The following is a 16,819-nucleotide window of genomic DNA, read 5'->3' on the forward strand; positions in this document are numbered from 1 at the left end:
CCGCCAACAAGAAAACTGTGCACCACAACGAAGAGTAGCCCCCGCTCACCACAACTAGAGAAAGCCCGCATGCAGCAATGAAGACCCAACGCAACCATAAATAAATAAATAAACTTATAAAATAACATCAAGATGAAGATATTCACAAATACTTATGTGTTAACACTTCTGGTTACTTGCTTGAACTATAACCTGAAGCACAGCACTTAAGAACATCATCTCGGGACTTCCCTGGTGGTCCAGTGGTTAAGAATCTGCCTTCCAATGCAAGGAACACGGGTTCAATCCCTGGTCGGGGAACTAAAATCCCACGTGCCGCAGGGCAACTAAGCCCACACACAACTACTGAGTCTGCGCACTCTGGAGCCCATGTGTCACAACTAGAGAGAAGCCCACGTGCCACAACCAGAGAAGCCCACACACCACATCGAAAGATCCCACATGCCGCAATAAAGATCCTGTAGGCCACAACTAAGACCCAATGCACCTAAATAAATAAGTAAATAAATGACATCATCTCTGGAGAGCCCAGGGTTCAAAACCTGGCTTACCCACTTTTTGTGACCCTGAACAAATCATTAAACCTCTCTTTGCCTCAAGCTGCCTCCTCATTAAAAAAATTTAGATTAAAATAGTACCTCTAATTTCGTTGTCCTGTTGAGAGGGTGAAGTGATGTATTCCTCTGTATTAAGCACCTAACACTACTTGGCACGTTATTAGAGCTCCATGACATTTTGCACATGAGGAAACTGAGGCTTACGGGATAAAATTGCACAGGCATTGGGCTTCCCTGGTGGCACAATGGTGGAGAGGCCCCCTGCCGATGCAGGGGACGCGGGTTCGTGCCCCGGTCCGGGAGGATCCCACATGCTGCGGAGCGGCTGGGCCCGTGAGCCATGGCCGCTGAGCCTGCACATCCGGAGCCTGTGCTCCGCAGCGGGAGAAGCCACAACAGTGACAGGCCCATGTACCACAGAAAAAAAAAAAAAAAAAAAAAAAAATTTGCATAGGCGTAAATCTAGTCCGTCTGACTCCAACGCCCATGATCTTAACACTACTACCATACTACTTGGATATCTCTGCGTGAGATTATGGATTATGGATTTTTTCTCTCCACTTATCTTTCTTTCTTTCCCTAATTATCAAAAACGAGCAGGCCTGCACTATACTAAAATCGGAGCAAAATGTTTTTAAGACAGAAGATAACAAATACTCTGGGCTTTGGGAGTCAGAGAACAGAAGCGCACTTGTAGAATCTGAGAACAGACTGCTGAAGTACTCTTTTGGGTTCACCTGTCTGTTCATGGCTACGTGGAGGATACCGTGCAGAAAGTGAAAATAGGAGGGGTAGGGACAAGACAGGTGGAAAAAGAAAAATTCACACCATGTTAGGCCAGCTATAGTTTCTACTTGTCTCTAGAACAATACCACCATAAATTTCTAACCCTACTAGGTAACTACAGAACTAAATTTTTTATTGTTGGGGCCGGGGGGCGGGGGGGTTACCCAGCCATACCCTGTGCAGAAATTACATGTGTGAGAGTGGAAATACTGCGGACCTGACAAAAGAATTTTCACTGCACCAACAGTTAAGTAACACTATAGGAGATTAGGAAATAACAACCATATTTGCTTTATAGGAGATAATCTTGAAATGTTGGGGAGGGGGACAGTACTGAAAGGAGAGAGGTAAAAAGACAAGGGAGAAAAGTTCACTCTAAAAATGTGTAATATGCTACCTTTTTGTAGAAAAGGAAGAAAAACAAGAGTCTATATATGTAGAAATATATACATACATGAATAAACTAGAACAATGAATTAAAAACTAGTAACAACAGAGAATGATGGAAAGCTAAACTGGGCAAATAAGAGGCAGGTTTAGGAGGAAGAATTTTCACTGTGTATCTTTTTATATTTTTTGAGCCATGTCAATATATCATCTAACCAAAAGTTACATAATTTAAGCTGTTGAAAAAATCTAGACAAAAAAATAATCTAGATTATGTCAGTGACTACAGAAGTAGAGAAATTAAATTTAAGATGCCTAGGATATCTAAATAGAGATATCCAGAAGCCAACTGCAAATATGGATCTAAAGGCTAGAAAATGTTTCAGGTGATAGTGATGCCTCAAGGCATCCATAAGCATGCCTAAGTTTACCTAGAGTGAGGTAATCAAATAAACAGGCCAGAAAAGTAATCATCTAACATAAATTTTAAACAAGTAAATAAATAATGCCAAATAGGAATCCAAAAGGCAATGTTTAAAGAGGTACAAGTAGAAAACAGTTTATCAGAAGTCATGAGTAAAGAGAGTTGCGAGAAAGATGAGTGATCACAGTTTTAAATGCTGAAAGTAGATCAAGTATAATGAAAAGTGAAAAAAATTTTTTGAACTTGAAAAAAAAAATTTTTTTTGAATTTGGCCATGTGAAGTTAATAGCAAAATCAATAAAGTGGTAGACTTAAGAGTCAAATGTAACAATGTGAAGAACGAATGAACAGCAATTTGTGATATTTTGTTTACTTAATTACACCTAAAATTTTTTTCAGAAAAGGATTTGAGGCAGACTACAAATAAAGGACCTGTATTATAACAATAAGAAAAACAGAAAAATGAACAGTGAAAGCCAGTATGAGGGACATCCCCTGATTTAGGGAAACTGCTCTTACCCCTGACTCCAACTATGTAGTTCTAGTGAGGGTTGTCATTCATAGTACCCTCCCCACTCCAGCCACAGGGATGGTGGGTACATGATCCAAGACAGGCCAATCAGAGTCCTTCCCAGGATTCTTCAAGACAGCCCCTTCTTCTGGTAGAAGGGGCTAGGAAGATGAGAGCCAAAAGCTGCCAGCAGTCATGGTTCCAGCCTCATGAAGTAGAGTCTGTAGTATGAGAGAATGAAATCAACACGCAGAGAAACAGAGATAAGAGGTGAAGTCCTAAACCCCACAGGACGAGGAGGAGAAAACAAATATACTAATAATCAGATTAACATAGCTGATGTAACTAAAGACCAGATTTGGTTCTGGGCTGCCTGATAGCCAGAACAAAAAGAAAAACAGAATACGTATCACAGAGCTGTCAAAAAGGAGGAAATATACCAGATTCTAAAGGGAGACACTTTTCCTTATGCTAAATTATTAAAAGAATTTCTTGTACATGGATTTTCATATAAGGGTCACTGAAAGACAAAACGGACAGTGTCCATAATGAGAGTGTTACAGCAAATGCTGATTTCATATGCTACTGCTTAAAATGACAATTAAGGGACTTCTCTAGCAGCCCAGTGGTTAAGACTCCTTGTTTCCACTGCAGGGGGCACGGGTTCAATGCCTGGTCGGGGAACTAAGATCCCACATGCCACGCAGTGCGACCAAAAAAAAAAAAACACAATACAATTAAGTTACACCTTAATAATTAAGCACAACTGAAAGGCTAGACCACAGTAGGCAGTTGAAGAAGCAGAGATATCAACTAATGGTTTTATTCTTCCAGGAAGCCTGCGAGTAAAAGGTGAAAAATGTAAAGGGAAAGTAAAATCCATGGGAAGATTCAAAAACGACTGTAAACTTCGTGGGAAAAAATCAAGTAAAAAGGACAGACTAAAAGGTAAAACAAGACCCTGGAAGAAGTGGGAAAAGACTACATCATGAGAACAGGCAGTTAATTCCACTTGAAAACTACCTCCTCTCCTTCCAAAAACTCCACTGAATGACATAAAAAGGGCAAAATGACAAATCACAAAAGGAAAACACACATAAAGAAAGACAACAGTTCTAAAACTTTGGAAGCTAGGAAGGAAAAGAGTAGCAAATGACTTAGCAGATGAGAAAAGGCTGCTGCAGTAAGGCAAGTCCAAAAGCAACGTGTCTCGGGCCACATGGCGCCCCAGCTGAGGGACCTCAGGCGCCACATCATAGTGGTGGTGCGTGCCCGAGAGGGACGGCTTCAAGTACGGCTCAAAACAGGATGACAAGTACGGCTCAAAACAAGACTAGGGATAAGATAAAACCTGAAAGATAATCAACGCCCCCCCCAATCCCTTCTCTACACACTACCAGGTAACCCTCTCTCCCACAGCCGAGAAAACTGCACAAAGGGTAAACAAAAGGAAATCTGGACCTGGAGACATCTGAGCAAAGGGGTACTGAAAAATCTAGTTCTAGATCGTGAAATTCCAGCAACCAATGGCTCAAAGAATACTGGTAACCAGGTTTGTGAATCCCAAACAGCTGACTGGAAGATTTTTCTCTAAATAAACTAACCAGTTGGTGGCATCCCAATAAAAGAACCCAGCTAGACACCTATAATGAAGCCAATCTGCCAACAATTTCTGCCACACACACAGAACTTCCAGTCACCTCATTAGGAGCTTGTCTTAAATTCAAATGGACGGCTACCAGTCACTAGATTTGTAAGCAAAGTCCATAACAAGGCAGGCCAAAACAAATGGTACAAAGGAACTCTGAGGAAAAGAGTCCCAGGAGCAGAAGAAAACTTCAGAACACTGAAACAAAACAAAAACAACCATCTGGTTAACATCCTCAGAGAATTAAGAGAAAATATTGCACTTAAGAAACAAAAGCAGAGGATAAAAAGCAAACATTCAGAAAGCATAAAAGAGCCTCTGGAAATTAAAAGTATAATAGAATTTAGAAATTTAAGTGAAAGAATGGAAAATAAAGTAAGAAACTGCCTCAGAGTGTAAAACAGAAAGAAATAGATTAACTTAAAGCAAGATCAGTTCAAAAGGTCCAATATCCAAATAAAGAAAAATACAGAAAAAGCAAACAATGATAACAGAACTGAGGAACTGTCAAAAATAATTCCAAAAAATTCTCCCTTAACTAAACTCATGGTCCCTAACATGATTTACCAAATTGAAAGGGCCACTGTGTGCCCAGTACAATGAGTGAGGGACAGCACACTAACTACCATGAGAAATAGTGGGTAAACTGGCTACAGAAAACACACTAAATCCCAGAGAGAACAATCACATATAAAGGATTAGAAATCAGAACTTCATTGGTCTTCTTAAAAGACACTGACAGCTAAAAAGTAATGGAGAAATACCTTCAAAATTTTGAAGGAAACTTATTTCCAACCAAGAAAGAATTCCATACTCAGGCAAACTATCCATCAAGTAAGATGGTAAAACTTTTTTCCTTTTTGGAATTTTATAATGTAGAGAAAATTGAATTTATAGACTACCTGATTCATTAAACAAGTGGAAAATTACATGAAGAAGTGACTAGAAAGGATGCAAAGATTTAGCCTTAAATAAAGAACACAAGGAAAATGAAAATACAAGAAAATTATTAATCCCAGGGGAAAAAAAATTAAGAAAGAAAACAATCTTAGTATGCTTTTGGCTCAGAAATGAACAAAATACTTAAATAGTCATAATAATGTAAAATTTTCTGTTTAACACTCCTGACTTAACCAAAATTTGTGATATACTGAAAGACAACATCTAAAACTAATATGTCAAGAACAGCTGCTTCGCACTTCTCTGGTGGCACAGTGATTAAGAATCCACCTGCCAATGCAGGGGACACAGGTTCAAGCCCTGGTCTGGGAAGATCCCACATGCCACGGAGCAACTAAGCCCATGCACCACAACTACTGAGCCTGCGTGCTGCAACTACTGAAGCCCGCGTGCCTAGAGCCTGTGCTCCGCAACAAGACACCGCAATGAGAAGCCCGCACATCACAACAAAGAGTAGCCCCTGCTCGCCACAACTAGAGAAAGCCCACGCACAGCAATGAAGACCCAGTGCCACCAAAAATAAATAAATAGGGCTTCCCTGGTGACACAGTGGTTGAGAGTCCGCCTGCCGATGCAGGGGACATAGGTTCGTGCCCTGGTCTGGGAAGATCCCACATGCCGCAGAGCGGCTGGGCCCGCGGGCCATGGCCGCTGAGCCTGCGCGTCTGGAGCCTGTGCTCTGCGGCGGGAGGGGCCACGGCAGTGAGAGGCCCGCGTACCATAAATGAATGAATGAATGAATGAACGAATGAATGAATGAATAAATAAATAAATAAATAAAAATTTTAAAAAGAATAGCTGCTTCTACATTCCTTGTCAAGAGTCAAGCAGCAAGGTACTGTTTTACTGTGTGTGCAAAAGAATCTGTTGGTACTACTGACTGTGCATTTTTCACTTTGATAAACATAAAAATTAAATCTAAACAAAAAATGGAATAAATAGGTACAATGGGCAATGTATCAATGTACCCAATGTTTTCATTTCTCTTACTAGTTATGTAGACAGGTTAGAAAAGGATACAACCAAGTATTAAACGCCTACTTCATGTCAGCTGTTATGCTAAGTTTTTCTCACAGTAAAAGAAAGGAATTCAAGAAGTGAGACAACAGAAATTGGCTATTTGCTATTTTATGTATGGTGGTAAGCACTAAACCTGTTAACTTTTTTAAATCACCTCTTTCAAAGGTATAGGAACTCAGGATGCTACACTCAATTTAAAAGCAAAGAGTAGACATGAATCATCAGTAAGTGAAAAAAACATTAGCAAATGTTAAACTTTGAAGGCATTCTATTTAAAGTATATAGGCTGGGACTTCCCCGGCAGTCCAATGGTTAAGACTTCGCCTGACAATGCAAGGGGGTGCAGGTTTGATCCCTGGTCAGGGAGATAAGATCCCACGTGCCTCACGACCAAAAAACCAAAATATAAAAGTGAAGCAATACTGTAACAAATTCAATAAAGACTTCAAAAGTGGTCCACATCAAAAACAAAACTTTAAATAAATAAATAAAGCATACAGGCTAAAAAGCTCGTACAGGAATAAAACGAAAAAAGTTATATATAATTTTTTTTTTAATTTTTGGCTGTATTGGGTCTTCATTGCTGCATGCAGGCTTTTCTCTGGTTGCAGCAAGCGGGGGCTACTCTCCACTGCGGTGTGCAGGCTTCTCATCGCAGTGGCTTCTCTTGTTGCAGAGCACAGGCTCTAGGCGCACGGGCTTCAGTAGTTGTGGCACACAGGCTCAGCAGTTGTGGCTCACAGGCTCTAGAGTGCAGGCTCAGTAGTTGTGGTACACAGGCTTAGTTGCTCCTCGGCATGTGGGATCTTCCAGGGCCAGGGCTCGAACCTATGTCCCTACATTAACCACTGCACCACCAGGGAAGCCCCTACAATACCTTTTTTAAACTGCCACTGAAGATGCCCCATCCTGGCTTCTTGTACTCATAAGTCAGAGATATATAAGATAAATAAATTTGAAAACAAATTTTTAATTACGTAGATAAAGGTAAATCTTCTTGTGGCACAAATAAAAAAGAACTTAAAAGCTAAAAGAATCAACATTAGTTCAAGCTAAGGCAGTCAATGAAGCTACCTAATACATACCTTAGAGGCTGGGGTTGACTATGACACCAGCACAGACCCTAGATGTGCTGTGTAAGGACAGGAAATAGAAAGAGCTGATCCTACCGAAGGGGAATCTATCTCAAAGAAACACGGACTGGACCACTAAGACTAGAGAAAATTCATTTAAGAGGATAACTCAGCTGGGAGGAGAACCACTTTCAACTTTCCCCTCCCTTCTTTCTGCCAGAACATGTCTCTGCAGTCACAATGACTGCCATGCTGTGACCACAGAACAATGCTGAAAATGTAAACTATCTGCTAAGGTTGGTATAGTAGAAAGACAGAGAAAGTCTGATCCCTAAAGATTTCACAGAGGGACTTCCCTGGTGCTCCAGTGGTTAGGACTCCGCACTTCCACTACAGGAGGAACGGGTTCAATCCCTGGTCAGGGAACTAAGATCCTGCATGCCACGTGGTGCGGACTAAACAAATAAAGATCTCACAGAGCAGTCATAAAAGCTTTAAATGCGTTTCTCAACTCGTTTCAAATAAGAATTTAGTAAACTTGTAAATTGCTCATTTGTAGAAGCCAGATTAATCTGTAATCTGGTCTTTGTTACTAGCAGCCAAAAGCAATTCTTAACAGGTACAGAGCAAATGCAAAAACCTCCCTCAGTGACACCTCCACAAACCCAGGTTAGAGGACCAGGAATCCCAAGAAAGAAAACAATTCTTAAAGATTAGCTCACGGTCAAAAATTACAAAGTATGTGAAGACATCTACCACCACAGTTAAAAAACAAAAAAAAGAAAGAATTCCAGAATCTCTGAGAAATTTTAAACTCAGTATGTTTTGGGGACTTCCCTGGTGGCGCAGTGGTTAAGAATCTGCCAGCCAATGCAGGGGACATGGGTTCGAGCCCTGGTCTGGGAAGATCCCACATGCCGCGGAGCAACTAAGCCCAGATGCCACAACTACTGAGCCTGCACTCTAGAGCCCACGAGCCACAACTACTGAGCCCACGTGCCACAACTACTGAAGCCCATACGCCTAGAGCCCATGCTCTGCAACAAGAGAAGCCACTGCAGTGAGAAGCACGTGCACCACAGCAAAGAGTAGCCCCCACTCGCCTCAACTAGAGAGAGTCCACGCGCAGTAACGAAGACCCAACGCAGCCATAAATAAATAAATAAATAAATAAATAAATAAATAAATAAATAAATAAATAAAAATAAATTTTTATAAAAAGTATGTTTTTGCCACGACTAAGAAGCCCACATGCCGCAATGAAGATCCCGCATGCCACAACTAAGACTTGGCGCAGCCAAAATAAATAAATAATAAATATTACTTTCTTAATAAAGTTTTTTTTGTTTTAAGTGAAAGAAGGTTTATTCAGGCAGAAACCCACTCCATAGACAGAGCGTGGGCCATCTCAGAAGGCAAGAGGCCAAAATAAGTTATGTTTTAAATATTCAAATAAGTTAATAAATATACTCCTTAAGACTATAATAGGGACTTCCCTAGTGGCACAGTGGTTAAAAATACACCTGCCAATGCAGGGGACATGCATTCGATCCCTGGTCTGGGAAGATCCCACATGCTGTGGAGCAACTAAGCTTGTGCACCATAACTACTGAGACTGCACTCTAGAGGTCATGAGCCACAACTACTGAGCCCGCATGCCACAACTACTGAAGCCCGCGCTCCTAGAACCTGTGCTCCGCAACAAGAAGCCACCACAATGAGAAGCCCATACATCGCAACGAAGAGTAGCCCCCGCTCACCACAACTACAGAAAGCCCGCGTGCAACAACAAAGACCCAAAGCAACCAAAAATAAATAACTAAATAAAACTGATTCTTTAAAAAAAAAATAAGGTGGAATTAAAATGTAAACAACAATAAAACTGATTTTGCAAGGTAAAGAGAGTGAACACAAGGTGTTCTAAGGTCCTTGGTTTTGTTCAAAAGGAGTACAAAGATTAATCTAAGGGCTTCCCTAGTGGCGCAAGGTTAAGAATCCGCCTGCCAATGCAGGGGACACGGGTTCGAGCCCTGGCCCGGGAAGATCTCACATGCCTCGGAGCAACTAAGCCCGTGCACCACAACTACTGAGACTGCGCTCTAGAGCCCGCGAGCCAGAACCACTGACCCCGCATGCAACAACTACTGAAGCCCGCGCGCCTAGAGCCTGTGCTCTGCACACAACAAGAGAAGTCACTGCAATGAGAAGGCCGTGCAACACAACGAAGAGTAGCCCCCGCTCACCACAACTAGAGAAAGCCCCACGCACAGCAACAAAGACCCAATGCAGCCAAAATAAATTAATTAATTAATTTAAAAAAAAAAGATTAATCTTAGACTCACAGAAAAAATATAAAGTATGCACATTAAAATATTAAGGGCAGGGCTTCCCTGGTGGCACAGTGGTTGAGAGTCTGCCTGTCAATGCAGGGGACACGGGTTCGTGCCCCAGTCCAGGAAGATCCCACATGCCGCAGAGCGGCTGGGCCCGTTAGCCATGGCCGCTGAGCCTGCGCGTCCAGAGCCTGTTGCTCCACAGCGAGAGAGGCCACAGCAGTGAGAGGCCCGCGTACCGCAAAAAAAAAAAAAAAAAAAAAAAAAAATTAAGGTCAATCACTAGAAGAAAAGAAATGGAACATATAACCTCCAAATCAGACTAGATTTTTTAAAAAAAGATAAGGAACAATCACTCCAACTGAAGAAAAAAAAGAGGAAAAAAAATAAGCATGGTAAATAGATAACACAAAATAAAAATTTAAGAAGTAAGCCCAAATGTATCAGTCATTACTATAAATGTAAACAAATAATCTGTAATGCATGTTAATACAGATTCTTAGACTATAGTTCTTTAAAAAACCAAGCTTCACTATATTTACAAGGATGTTCACTGTAGCACTATCTGTGGTTATGAAAAACTGGAAACCTAAATGACAATTAATAAAGGAATTAAATAAGTTACAGTACATTCTGCGACAGAATACTAAAAAGCAGATAAAAAGAACGAACTAGATCAAAATTTATCAGTGTAGTGATGTCACAAGTAGCTATGTCACTAATCACAGAACACATATAGAATTTACCATTCCTGTAAAATAATACACTAGTTGGTGGTGTGTATGGATATATGCGTGTAGTAACAAGGATTAAAACATAGATGGTGGTATATATATATAACGGACTATTACTCAATCTAAAAAACAAGGAAATTCTGCCATCTGTGACAACATAGATGGACCCTGAAGGCATTATGCTAAATGAAACAAGTCAGACAGAGAAAACAAATACTATATGATCTCACTTATATATGAAACCTAAAAAAACCAAACTCAGAAACAGAGAACAGATTGGTGGTTGCCAGAGGCAGTGGGTAGTGGGTTGGGGGAAATGGGTGAACGTGGTCAAAAGGCACAAACTTCCAGTTATAAGATAAGTGAGCTCTAGGGATGTAATGTACAGCTTGGTGACTGTAGTTAACACCACCGTATTGTGTATTTGAAAGCTGCTAAGAATAAATCTTAAAAGTTCTCATCAAAAGAAAAAACAATTTGCAACTAGGTGAGGTGATGGATGTTAACTAAACCCTCTGCGGTCATCATTTTGCAATATATACATATATCAAACCATTATGTTGTATACCTTAAACATTCTGGTGTTACGTATCAATTATAGCTCAATAAAACTGGCAAGAAAAAAATAGAGAGAGACTGGCCCTACAGACATTAAAAGGGTAATGGCTGACCCAGACTGGGGAGAATACAAATAGTACTTCAACTTAATTTTTTAATTTATTGTTCTTTTTAAGCAGAAGGGAAGATCTGAAGCAAATATGAAGAATGGACATTGGTTCATTCTGGGTAGGGAACACTCAGATAGTCATTTTATGTTCTATACTGCTCAGAACTACTCGTGATAATCAAATGCATATAAGTTTAATTTGTAGAATTAAATCTAAATATATATTTACTGTGATTGAGTGCATTTCATATGGTTTTACAGATGTATAGTAATTTACTTGCATTATGTATGCTCAAAAAGAAAAAATTTAAAAATAATATAGTGCATCCCTAGATCAATCCCTAAAGCCCTGGTTTTGAGTCCATCCAGTGGTTCCTCCCTCACAAAAAAAAAGCCAGAAGAACTGCAATAAAAAGAGGCAGAGCGGGCTTCCCTGGTGGCGCAGTGGTTGGGAGTCCGCCTGCCGATGCAGGGGACACGGGTTCGTGCCCCGGTCCGGGAAGATCCCACATGCCGCGGAGTGGCTGGGCCCGTGAGCCGTGGTCGCTGAGCCTGCGTGTCCGGAGCCTGTGCTCCGCAACGGGAGAGGCCACAACAGTGAGAGGCCCGCGTACCGCAAAAAAAAAAGAGGCAGAGCAATAGAAGAAAGTTACAGCTCACTTCCTGGAGGAAAGGAATCACCTTTCATTTAAAGCTAGAAGAGCAAGACCTAAACAATGCAAATTCTTCATGGGCTTTTGGACATTTTATTTTTTACACAATCCACTGTCAACACATTTTCCAAGTAGAATAATTAAATATCTAAAATATCCTCTCTCTGTGTCTCATTAAAATTGTATAAGTAGGGGGCTTCCCTGGTGGCGAAGTGGTTGAGAGTCCGCCTGCCAGTGCAGGGGACACGGGTTTGTGCCCCAGTCTGGGAAGATCCCACATGCTGCGGAGTGGCTAGGCCCGTGAGCCGTGGCCACTAAGCCTGTGCGTCTGGAGCCTGTGCTCCGCAACGGGAGAGACCACAGCAGTGAGAGGTCCGCGTACCGCAACAACAACAACAAAAAAAAATTTGTGTAAGTAGGTAAAATTTCTAATAAATCTCTTCAGCCTGTGGTAGTTACAAAGAGATACACAGTAAACACAAAAACAGTCATGAGAACTTCCCTGGTGTCACAGTGGTTAAGAATCCACCTGCCAATGCAGGGGACATGGGTTTGATCCCTGATCCAGGAAGATCCCACATGCCGTGGAGCAACTAAGCCCGTGTGCCCCAACTACTGAAGCCTGCGCGCCTAGAGCCCGTGCTCTGTAACAAGAGAATCCACTGCAATGAGACGCCCACGTGATGCAACGAAGAGCAGCCCCCCTCGCAGCAACTAGAGAAAACCCATGCACAGCAACCAAGACCCAACGCAGCCAAAAATAAATAAATAAATTTATTAAAGGAAGAAAAAACCAGTCATCAGTGAGTGTTTTAACCTCTAACCACGGGACTTCCCTGATGGTGCAGTGGTTAAGAATCCGTCTGCCAATGCAGGGGACACGGGTTCGAGCCCTGGTCCGGGAAGATCCCACGTGCCGCGGAGCAACTGAGCCCATGTGCCACAACTACTGAGCCTGCGCTCTACAGCCTGCGCGCCACGACTACTGAAGCCCACGCGCCTAGAGCCCGTGCTCCGCAACAAGAAAAGCCACCGGAATGAAAAGCCCACGCACCACAACAAAGAGTAGCCCCAGCTCGCCCCAACTAGAGAAAGCCCGCGTGCAGCAACGAAGACCCAACACTGTCAAAAATAAATTAATTTAAAAAACAAAATAAAATGGGGGGTTCCCTGGTGGCGCAGTGGTTGAGAGTCCGCCTGCCGATGCAGGGGACACGGGTTCGTGCCCTGGTCCGGGAAGATCCCACATGCCGCGGAGCTGCTGGGCCCGTGAGCCATGGACGCTGAGCCTGCACGTCTGGAGCCTGTGCTCCGCAACGGGAGAGGCCACAACAGTGAGAGGCCCGCATACCGCAAAAAAATAAATAAAAATAAAAATAAATAAAAAATAAAATGGGTATAGAATGTTAATATTTAAAAAAAAAAAAAGCTGTTGCTACTGGACCCTGCAGGTTCTCCTTTCCTGACAGTTCATTATCCATCCTTGGAAACCGTTCTTACTCTCCCAAATGTGAACATTCCCCATAGTTCTGTCTTCACTCTTCTTTTCTCTAACAAAAAATGTCACTTGTTTCCCAATCTTCCTTCTATGCAGCTCCAACTCCAACTTGTCTTCATTACTTTAACCCTAAATTTCCAATGAAAAATCCCACCTGCATCAAAACCAACATGCCCAAAACTTTCTTTACTCTTCAAATTTGCTCTCCTTCCTTTGTTACTGTTAATGGTTATCACCATTCCAGAGTGCTCAACCTTGACATCTCAGAATCATCTCTGATTATTCCCTTTCCTTCACCCCACATCCATTTCTGTCATTTCCTCCTTCAAAATGCTCCCTCTCTTTCTACTTCCTCCCTTTCTACTCTCACATTTTTATAGTAACAGCATCCTAAGACTTTCAGTTTCTAACCTCCCCTTTCAAAGCCATCCTATATACAACCAAACTTCTTGTCTAAAAATACTGCTTTATTGTGCTGGATTTTTACTCCTCAGTATCTGTCAAGGTACCACCAGTTCATAATTCCCCCTCTTCTGAAAAGTGAGCTATCCCAAACCCACAGAGATCTCCCTGTGTCTGAGCAACTCAACCCTATTGTCTAGCCATGGCTAGCTAACTGGTCCAACTAGACAAGCCAAGACAGTTTTTTTTTCCCCCAAAAGCAACATGAGATTCGCACTGCAATTTAGCCTCTTGAGACAGGAGACAGAAAATATTAAGAGCTGAAGTATGGCCATCTTTCACCACAGGAGGCAATATACAACACCTTGGTTGAGAGCTTCATCACAGCCCAGACTCCAACTAGATACGTATTTCTCTTAAAACTACGATATCTTTATCTATGAAATGAAAGTAACAGAATATCTACCTCATATATTTGATAGGTAAAGAAAATAATTGGTATAGAACATTCAGCACAGTACCTGACAAATGGTAAACAATCAAAAAAGTTAACTATTGATTTTTGGAGTAAGTAGTAGAGAAAATCTGCAGAAAGGAAAAGAATGAAGCAGACACACAGAGAAAAGCAGAAATAATATTAAAACTAATTCCATTCCCGTTCTAATTCATGGGTACATTTTCAGGTTAGGTTTCTTGGCTACTATATCCTTATAACAAACTGCCTTTTCTTTGCTTATTTAAGCTTGGAATGAGTTTTTGTTTTTTACAAACAACCCTACCTTGTATAATTGTACACTACAGGAATTTAGAAGACGCTGTGTCTCTTCTTTCATTAACGACCCCCACCATCCTACCAAATAAAGCTAAAATAAAATGGGTCCCCCAATATACCTTTATATACCTTTTAAGATAAATATTTTATTCACTTGAGTATCCTGACCATGACCTCAGAGAAGAAAAAGAAATAGAAACAGGCAACAAGAGGCATTTGAGGCAAATAATGCTGCCATTTTACCACTCCCCATTCACCTCTTTATCCTCCCTCTCTTGATACCCACTTTCCTATTTTCTAATCTTTCTCTGGCCATGAATCTACTGCGACATCCACTAGAAGAGCCTCACCTTACTGGCAGTGTTTACTAACAAATTAAAGCAAAACTTCCTTTGCTTGATGACCCATCAACCCCAAATCATAACATGCTACAAAGAGGAAAAAAGATAGAGTAAATCTATACATACTTTAAGTCCTAAAATTTTCATGATTAATTTCATCCTCCACTTGCCAGTTCCCATTTCTGTAATGCTAGAATAGCTGAAACTCTGGTACAGTGCATTCCCACACACAAAGAAAACACATCAACAGAATATTGCTCTGAGTTTCACAATCCTATATAAACTACTCAGCCATTATTTCTGATCAAAAATTGCCCAGACAAAAATAAAAGTTTCTGTTCATACTATCCATGTAGGTAAAGAAGCTGAAATATTTGTTTTCTACCTTCTGTCACATACTCTAGTCAACAACAAAAGGAAGAAACTATCACACTGCAAATGGTAATACTTCCATGTGATTAATAAAGATTAAATCTTTTTCTCCCTCATATTTCTAGAAGTTCAACTGGAAAAATGATTTTGGCCACAAAGAATAAACATTCCTCCCTCATTCTTACAGAAGGTTTACAGAAGTGTTCAGAAAGAAGGTTAGCCAGCCAAGTCAAAAAAAAGGAAGATTTTTATGTTGCTTTGCCAAAGGGACTGAATGTGAAAATACTGAGCAAGGTTAAACTGTACATGTATAGATATAGTAAAAAGAAATGTGAATCATTAAACACTTTTTTTTAACTCAGCAAACAGAACCTAGCAAAATTATCTCAATATAACTTACTTATGTCCTACTGCCATTATATTCCAACTATGATTAGCCAATTTAACCCTCAAACCAGTAGACATGGCTAAGAAAGCCCAAATACAACTTTATATTTTACCTGTTCTAAGTATCTATCAGTATGTACTTATGTGATTCAATTTGTTTTTCAGATCTTATAAAACCAGTTTAAAACTGTAAGTCAATACTTGGCCCAAATTCAATATTTGAACAAAAGACTGAAAACCCTTGAAACTGACACATGAGTGTGTAGCATCCTAAGCTACTCACTTTAGTATTTTAATGTTTTTGATAAACACTCCTTACCACTCTGGCTGCTCTCTCCTGAGATTCACATTTCCTGCAAAACCATGGTCCAGTGGGTACTTGAACAATGCCATAGCAAGCTGTTGGGAAATAAATGTTTTAAAGTAAGTTAAGATTTGAATAATTATGGAAAATCAAATCCCCTTTCAAAGCCCTATTAAAGTAATTACCTCTGAAACTATTCACATAAACCACCTGCTTTGTAAAGAACTAAAACATGCTATATTTATGTTTATAATTTATCACCTAGTTAAAATTATGACATTTTAGGGCTTCCCTGCTGGTGCAGTGGTTAAAAGTCCGCCTGCCGATGCAGGGGACACGGGTTCGTGCCCAGGTCCGGGAAGATCCCGCATGCCGCGGAGCAGCTGGGCCTGTGAGCCATGACTGCTGAGCCTGCGCGTCCGGAGCCTCCGCAACGGGAGAGGCCACAACAGTGAGAGGCCCGCGCACCGCAAAAAAAAAAAAAAAAAAAAAAAAAAAAATGACATTTTAACTAAATATTAGAAAAATAATCTTTTTCTATCTCAATTAAAAAGTATAAACATCACAAATTTTATTCTCTTATAACAGAAAAATATTAGATAAAATTTAACACTTTACATAGAATAACTCAAATTAATTAATTCATTCCTATATCCTGAAATTTAAATAGCAAGCATTTTAGATACATGAAAGTGAAAATTATTTCCAAATCACCTTTCAAAACAAACAAGACATTGCAGGAAAGAAAATGAAATGTAATGTTAAAAGTAAAATGTTTCTATTTAAATAAAATGTCCAGAATAGACATTTGTCTATCTGTCTATAGAGACAGAAGGTACATTACTGGTTGTCTAGGACTGGGGGAGTTAGGAAGAAATGGGGAATAACTGTTAACAGGTCCAAGGTTTCTTATTAGGGTGATGAAAATGTTCTAAAATTGACTGTAGTAACAAATCCAAAACTGTGAATGTACTAAAAACCAGTGAATTG

The 16,819-nt window shown here is 40.6% G+C and overlaps 1 protein-coding gene across 12 annotated transcripts in view; it reads right to left on the bottom strand.

Moving 5' to 3' along the window:
* Nucleotides 1-16,819, bottom strand: part of MLLT10 (MLLT10 histone lysine methyltransferase DOT1L cofactor) — a 248,902-nt gene that overhangs the window by 229,206 nt on the left and 2,877 nt on the right. For 11 of the 12 annotated variants that reach the window (XR_014293707.1, XM_082617240.1, XM_082617239.1 and 8 more), the window contains exon 3: nucleotides 15,845-15,924. Coding sequence is in view for 10 of the 12 variants with exons in the window: in XM_082617240.1 (XP_082473366.1) it covers nucleotides 15,845-15,924 (80 nt within the window). In the remaining 2 variants the exon portion in view is untranslated. Of the gene's footprint in view, nucleotides 1-2,673; nucleotides 2,870-15,844; nucleotides 15,925-16,819 lie in introns of those variants that run through there. The other variant, XM_082617236.1, reaches the window with a different exon arrangement.

Source organism: Mesoplodon mirus (genome assembly GCF_964341445.2).
Source record: "Mesoplodon mirus genome assembly, chromosome: 4".
Lineage (NCBI taxonomy): Eukaryota > Metazoa > Chordata > Mammalia > Artiodactyla > Ziphiidae > Mesoplodon > Mesoplodon mirus.